General features: G+C 49.5%; 1 protein-coding gene across 1 annotated transcript; it reads right to left on the bottom strand.

Moving 5' to 3' along the window:
* Positions 1–4856: 4856 nt before the first annotated feature.
* Positions 4857–7595, bottom strand: LOC127053608 (uncharacterized). Its single transcript, XM_050958614.1, has 2 exons — positions 7113–7595; positions 4857–5469 (listed from the first exon to the last, which is right to left on the bottom strand). Exons 1-2 carry the CDS (start codon positions 7486–7488, stop codon positions 4889–4891), a joined length of 957 nt encoding a protein of 318 aa, XP_050814571.1. The 5' UTR covers positions 7489–7595; the 3' UTR covers positions 4857–4888.
* Positions 7596–7971: the final 376 nt, after the last annotated feature.

Raw genomic sequence — 7971 nt, 5'->3', positions numbered from 1 at the left:
CTGTAAAGAAAAATCACTACATTTTGCACAGGTTTCTTTCTGTTAAAAACCAAAGCCAAACTGGCATTTTATACAGCAACCACTGGATTTATCCAAAGGTAACAGCTGCCATTTGAAAGGGTAACACTTTCAAGCAGGCCTGAGTGATTTAGATGCCTCAGTCCCACTGAGTTTCAATGGGACTTAGACACCCAAGCCACTTATATCCTTTAGAAAATTGTATTAATAATTTCTTTCCTACTAACCATAATGGAATGCTCTCCACACTTCCCTTACCAGATTCAGTACAAAACTAGCTAAACAATCAGATCAGTTGACTGCACTTTCCACATCGTCTTCACAGATTCCCTACAAGCCACAAATACTAAAACATTTTTCAAATGAGCTCCCCTGCCCCCCCCCCACTAAAATTACAATATTCAAAATAGAAAAGTCATGAAACAAGATGAATGTGCATCCCCTATTTGGACTGTCATTTTTGCTGGTTGGAAGAAGTATCATTCTTAATGATTTTTAGAAGAGGTTGGGAAGGTGGGGGAGGTGAAAATTAATAATCCTTTTAGCAGAAAGCAGAGCTGTCAGTTGCCTGATCCAGGCATTATGGGGGCTCTGTTTTTTCCCCTACAAGGACATCTTTAATTTGAAGTCATTTTAACCTGCAAATTATGCATATATAGTTGGAGGACTGACAATCAGATTATCATGATAACAGCAGGGTGTGAAAATATAAGCTCCACAATATCCATGCAGATGTGCTGAAGAGTCTAATTGGTTGTTAAGTGCAATACAAATAGCCATGAGAAACACTCTACTAATGTACGGAGCCAAGGACAAATGGTATAAGTCAGGCAGACAGTTAAGCTACACTACACTACACTACAATTAAGGTAGTTACACATGCTATTTCATATTTTAACCCCATAAAAGTTATAAAGGCATATACACATTGCCCAACATCCAACATCACCCTACATACAACCTTTCAACAGAAAGAGGACATGACACATGCAGCCTCTGCTACATCCACGGTACATGTCATGAAGATAACAACATCCTGTTATGTGTATTTGAAGATGAAGGGGTGTGTGTGTGTGTGTGTGTGTGTGTGTGTGTGTGTAAACGAGATACAGAGAGACAGAGAGAGAATGAACTCAGAGGGAATTTTAGATGATAAAGGCTTGTTTGTTTATGCATTATGCACACAGAATGTGCCTGATGAAAGTATCAGAGAGAGTTCTAAATATGTGAAAGGTCTGTAACACTGTCTGTAATCAAATTACAAACTATGCAGATCGTCAGAATGTCTGGGGTTAGATGGATAGAAATTGAAGCTAATACTGTAGTGGAATGAAGAGAAAGTATTAATTCTGTATTACAGTTGGAAGCTGAGAGATAAGCCATGATACTAGGCAGGGCCGGTGCAACCATTTAGGTGACCTAGGCGATCGCCTAGGGTGCTGGAATTTGGAGGGCACCATTTTCTTCGGCAGTGACCGCAGCAGCCAGATCTTCAGCTGCCCTGGTCGCCACCAGCATTTAGGTGGAGGGAGCTGGGGCAGGGGAGTGCGGGGAGGGCTGCCTGCAGCAAGTAAGTTGGGCGGGCGGCACGCAGGGGAACTCCCCTCCCCAGCTCACCCTGCCCTGCCTCCTCCCCAAGCACATCCTGGTTGCTTCACTTCTCCCACCTCCCAGGCTTGTGGTGCCTAAGCTGATTGGCGCCGCAAGCCTGGGAGGCAGAAGAAGTGAAGCAGCGACAGCGTGCTCGGGGAGGAGGCAGGAAAGGGATGACCTGCTTCACTTCTCCCGCCTCCCAGGCTTGCGGCACCAATCAGCTTAGGCGCCGCAAGCCTGGGAGGCAGGAGAAGTGAAACAACCACAGCGTGCTCAGGGTGCTCATGCACGGAGCAAGGGTGAGCTGGGGCGGGGGAGAGTGCCTCAGGGCAGAGGGTGGGGGGTGGGGAGCTGCCACGGGGGGGCACCTCTGGATGGGGGGGGCAAAAGGTGGAAGTTTTGCCTAGGGCACGAAACATCCTTGCACCGACCCTGGTATTAGGGGCTTATTTTGTATGCAAGACTTTCGAACAACACTGGGGGAGCCTTTTTATAGTTAAGAGACTCAATGAAATTCCAGTAGTTAAGCCCCAGACTTACTGAGAGAAGTGACCAAATCAATTGATATGAAAATATTCCTGGGGTTTCTATGTTGGGGGGTGAGGGGGAGGTGTTATACCATTTGGATCATCACTGGTACTTTAGTTGACTAAAGCATAGTCCAAAGCCCACTGAAATCTTTCAATAAAAATCTAAGGCCTTTGCTATGCAAGGGATCAGAAAAGAGGATCATAATATTCCCTTCTGGCCTTAAAATCTTTGAGTCTATAAATTACTTCATTTAGCTTTTTATCAGGCTTGGTTTATGGAAGTGGAGAAAAGAAAGAGAAAGCTTTTTTCAGCCTCTGCCAGCTCAGTGCACCAGAATCACAATGGTCCCACTTTGTGTAGGGGTAATATTTGTCCCTGAAATGGGTGAGGAGTCACATTCAAACAAGACAGTCTACTTTGTATTGTATAGGTGGATGCATGCACTATATCCACCTTACAGTATGTGACAGAGAACAAACTAAAAACACATGCTACTTAATATATTTTTGAAGGGGACATACATAACATAAGCTATCTCATATCACAAAAAGGGATTGAATAGGAGAAATTTCCTGCCATGCATTTAAGCAGAAAAGAAATAAAATAAATGATAATGACTATCCTACCTCCAAGCTATAGCACTTACTGGTCTCTTGGTTATAAAATGTCATATTCAACACTCAGGGTTCATTATCCCACTTATGTAGTGTCATCAATACTATAATCTTTGCTTTCCAAAGATGAGAGTCTTCATCTTTTGTGGCAGCAGCAGGTAGCCTTGTGTAGTTAATCTTGTTGTACAAAAGAAATAAAAATAGGAGATTATGTCAACCTAGATTTACATAATAATGTCTACTATATGTGCAGACCATGTAATATTAAGTTTAATCAAGGTCATACTACATGAAAAAATCCCCTCCTGAACAGTTTTAGAGGTCATACGGAATCTAATGCACTATAGCTTTAGTTCTACTGTTACTCAGGGTATGTCTACACTTACGGTTTTGCAGCGCTGGTAGTTACAGCTGTGTTAGTACAGCTGTATAGGGCCAGCGCTGCAGAGTGGCCACACTTACAGCAACTAGCGCTGCAGTGTGGCCACATTTAACAGCACTTGCAGCGCTGTTGGGAGTGGTGCATTGTGGGCAGCTATCCCACAGAGCACCTCGTCCCATTTCGGCGCTTTGGCTTGTGGGAAGGGGAAGGAAGTGTGATTGTCTTTCCGCTTCCTGTTCCAACGCACCGTGGTGCTTTGCTACACATTCCGAGCAGTTTGGCGGCATTGTGATTCTACAGCGCTTTTTCTGCGATTTTTGTTATAAATGGATCCTGAGCAGCTGACGACCTTATTGATGAATGTTGCCAGCACATCGCGCTTGGCAGTGGAGCTATTCCTTCAGCTGCAAAATGAGAGAGAGAGTGAGAGTGCCAGTGACAGTGAGGAGTCAGACGATGATATTGAATCGCCTCACTGTGAAGACAGTAAATTGCTTGTGGCAGTAACAGACATGCTCAGCTCCGTGGACCGGCGCGTTTGGGCTCGGGAAACCAGCACTCAGTGGTGGGATCAAATCGTCCTGCAATCCTGGGATGACGAGCAGTGGCTGCAGAACTTTCGGATGAGAAAAGACACTTTCATGGCACTGTGTGCTGAGCCCGCCCCTACCCTGCAGCGCAGGGACACGAGATTGAGAGCTGCCCTGCCAGTGGAGAAGCGGGTGGCTATTGCAATCTGGAAGCTGGCAACTCCAGACTGCTTCAGATCGGTGGCGAACCAGTTTGGAGTGGGAAAGTCTACCGCTGGAATGGTGCTGATGCAAGTTTGCACAGCCATTAATCGCACCCTGCTAAGAAGAACCGTGACTCTTGGGAACGTGCAGGACATTGTGGATGGCTTTGCAGAAATGGGGTTCCCTAACTGTGGAGGGGCAATAGATGGGACGCATATTCCTATTCTGTCACCACCCCACCTGGCATCAGAGTACGTTAATCGCAAGGGGTATTTCTCCATGGTTCTGCAAGCGCTTGTGGATCACCGTGGGCGTTTCACTGACATTTACTCAGGATGGCCTGGAAAGGTGCACGATGCACGCATCTTTAGGAACAGTTCCCTGTTCAGGAGGCTGAGGGCCGGGACTTTTTTCCCAGACCGCAAGATCACAGTAGGGGACGTTGAAATGCCCACTGTGATCCTTGGAGACCCTGCTTACCCCTTAATGCCCTGGCTCATGAAACCATATACAGGGAAGCTTGACAGGAGCAAGGACCGGTTCAACTACAGGCTGAGCCGGTGCAGAATGACTGTGGAGTGTGCTTTTGGCCGTTTGAAAGCACGCTGGAGCTGTCTTTACGGGAAGCTAGATTTGGTGGAAAGCAGCATCACCGCTGTTATATCCGCGTGCTGTACCCTCCATAATATTTGTGAAGGGAAGAGTGAAAGATTCAGTGAGGAATGGACCTCCGAGGTTCGACGCCTAGAGAATGAGTTTGCTCAGCCAGAGAGCAGGGCTAATAGGGAGGCCCAGGAAAGGGCTTCAAGGATTAGGGATGCTTTAAGGGAGCAATTTGACGCTGAGAGCCAACAGTAATGTTTGATGCATTTGATGTGCTTTGCTTTACCTTGGTGTATAATATTTACCACTTCCAGTAACAATACAATGTAGTGAAATTGAAAAAAAAACTTTATTCAACATACAGTACATAATAGGCAAGGGGGTTGGGGTGGTGGACTGTACATTCACAGGTTTTAATATGTCCTATTTTGATCACTATTCAATGTCTGCTGCAATTCAGGATTACTCTGCTGCAGAATAATAGGGGTGGAGTGAACAGGGTAAGAATTATAGTTATCAGAGCTGGTAGGTGATCTTACAGGTGTTGTGGGCAGCTGGGGATAATAAGGAACTGGCTGCTGGAGAAAGTTGTTTTGTGGAAATACTGGGGAACAAGGAAGAGGGCTTTGGGAGGGCTGTGGGTTACCACAGTACATATTTGTCTGCATGGCTACAATAGACTCGAATGACTCAGTTTGGCGAGCCAGGAGGCTTATCATCTGCTTTGTGGTTTTTTTGGAAGACAATTCCTTTCTCCTGCTTTCTGTTTGCCTCCATTCATGTACACTCTTTCTCCATTCATGTACACTCTTTCTCCATTCATGTACACTGCTTCTCCATTCACAGGTCTCTCTCCATTCCTGTGTCTTCCTACTTTCTCTGTTGTAGTGGCTCATAACAGATTTCATCAATTCCTCTTTTGATTTTCTAGGATTCCGTCTCAAGTTCTGCAACCTACGTGAGGCTGGTGATACGGCTGCAGTAGTCAAGGTCACTAGAAAAAAGAGAGATAGAACCATGTAATACACAGAGGCTACATTGTTTATTATCACACGTTGAAGGACTTTTTAGACTTTTGGTAGCATCCTTCTCACATACCACACATAACACAGAGAGGGCAGGCAAGCTAAGTCATGGCGAGCAATGGGGTGAGTGGTTTTGCCCCGATTTCCCCTTGGGAGTGGGAATTGACCAGTGGGTCCCTGGGGTTTATCAGCAATGGGTATAGGAGTTAGCTGGTGTCCTGAAGAGGGGACAGTAGTGAACATGAAGGTGGTGAGCTAGCTGCTTGGGGGGGGTGTTCTATGGTCCGCGTTCACGCCGTCCTGCTGGTGAGGGGGGGGGGAAGCAACGCGGTGCTGGGATGCCTGCTTGGAGGGGGGGTGGGGAACACCGGAGCACACCGCTTTGCTGGATGCCTGCTTGGAGGGGGGGTGGGGAACACCGGAACACACCGCGGTGCTGGATGCCTGCTTGGAGGGGGGGTGAGGAACACCGGAGCACACCGCTTTGCTGGATGCCTGCTTGGAGGGGGGGTGGGGAACACAGGAGCACACCGCGGTGCTGGATGCCTGCTTGGAGGGCGGGCGGGGAACACAGGAGCACACCGCGGTGCTGGATGCCTGCTTGGAGGGGGGGTGGGGAACACCGGAGCACACTGCTTTGCTGGATGCCTGCTTGGAGGGGGGGTGGTGAACACAGGAGCACACCGCGGTGTTGGATGCCTGCTTGGAGGGGGGGTGGTGAACACCGGAGCACACCGCGGTGCTGGATGCCTGCTTGGAGGGGGGGTGGGGAACACCGGAACACACCGCGGTGCTGGATGCCTGCTTGGAGGGGGGGTGAGGAACACCGGAGCACACCGCTTTGCTAGATGCCTGCTTGGAGGGGGGGTGGGGAACACAGGAGCACACCGCGGTGCTGGATGCCTGCTTGGAGGGGGGGTGGGGAACACAGGAGCACACCGCGGTGCTGGATGCCTGCTTGGAGGGGGGGTGGGGAACACAGGAGCACACCGCGGTGCTGGATGCCTGCTTGGAGGGGGAGTGGGGAACACCGGAGCACACCGCGGTGCTGGATGCCTGCTTGGAGGTGGGGTGGGGAACACCGGAGCACACCGCGGTGCTGGATGCCTGCTTAGGGGGGGGTGGGGAACACAGGAGCGCACCACGTGGCTGCCTACGTGCTGGGGGGGGGGTTAAAAACAGAGCGCCATGGGCTGGGGAAACGCGAACCTGGCACCCTGCACTCAATTATCCCTAAACTCTCAACAGGGTTTCCTACTGCCAGACATATCACTGCTGCGTGTTACCTGGGAAGAGAGGGAGGGTCTTCTACAGGAATGTGGATACCGCCCTGGCCCCTATGCAGCTTGCCTGTGTGCAGCCATGGTCCCCCCACCCCTCGCTGCACAGTGGATCGGACGAGTTAGCCTGACCAGGACAGGGACCACGGTGGCTCTCCCAATTAATTTGAGAAAGCAAATTGCAAACGCTCTTGTAGCAACATTTCAAGAGATTACCGAGGCAGATTACAGAGACGTGATACAGCAAATCAATGGGCTATTCCACGTTTAGGCATGCATGCAGGCAGCCATAACCAAAATCCTCCTCTCCCAAAACATAAAAATCTACTTACCCCGAGCACGATCCTCAGCTTCTTCCTCAACATCAACTTCCAGCTGCTGCGACTGGCTAGCCTCCTCCTGGCTTGAGAAGAGCTCCTGGCTGCATGTGTACTGGGACTCCGGGGTGTCTCCCTCCACGCCAGTAGCCTCACTGTCACCGTCCTCTACAACCTCCCCCACTTCTCCCTGCTCTGAACTCTCCATCGTGCTCCTAGGATTGGCAGTGGGGTCACACCCAAGTATGGCATCCAGCTCCTTGTAAAAACGGCAGGTTGTGGGGGCAGCTTCTGAGCGGCGATTTCCCTCACGGGCTTTGCAGTAAGCACTCCTCAGCTCTTTAATTTTGACCCTGCACTGCAACGCGTCCCGTTCATGGCCCCTTCTCATCAAGGACTGCGATATCTGCCCATAGGTATCATAATTTCTCCTTCTGGAGCGCAGCTGTGCTTGCACAGCCTCCTCTCCCCAAACACTAATGAGGTCCTGCAGCTCTGCATTGGACCATGCTGGGGCTCGTTTGGTGCGTGGAGGCATGGTTGCTGAGTGATTGATGGATTAATTACACTCCACACCTGGCTGAGCAAACAGGAAGGGGATTTTTAAAATTCCCGGGGCATTTAAAGGAGGGGTCAGGTGAGCCCAGGGCAGTGGAGTTTGCATGATTACCAGAGAGGCTTCTAAGGTATGCTGGGATACCTGCTTATGCCACAGAGGTCAACAAAAACACTGGTGAGTGTCTACACTTGCTGACCAGCGCTGGTGATCCAGCGCTGGATCCTCTACACCCGAGGCTCGACCGGGTGTACAGCCAGTGCTGCAAACAGGGAGTTGCAGCGCTGGCCGTGCTGTGCAAGTGTGTACACATCCTAA

This window comes from Gopherus flavomarginatus, chromosome 6, assembly GCF_025201925.1.
Source record: "Gopherus flavomarginatus isolate rGopFla2 chromosome 6, rGopFla2.mat.asm, whole genome shotgun sequence".
Classification (NCBI taxonomy): Eukaryota; Metazoa; Chordata; order Testudines; family Testudinidae; genus Gopherus; species Gopherus flavomarginatus.
The sequence above is the reverse complement of the archived record's forward strand: the minus strand, read 5'-3'. Positions and strand labels throughout refer to the sequence as shown.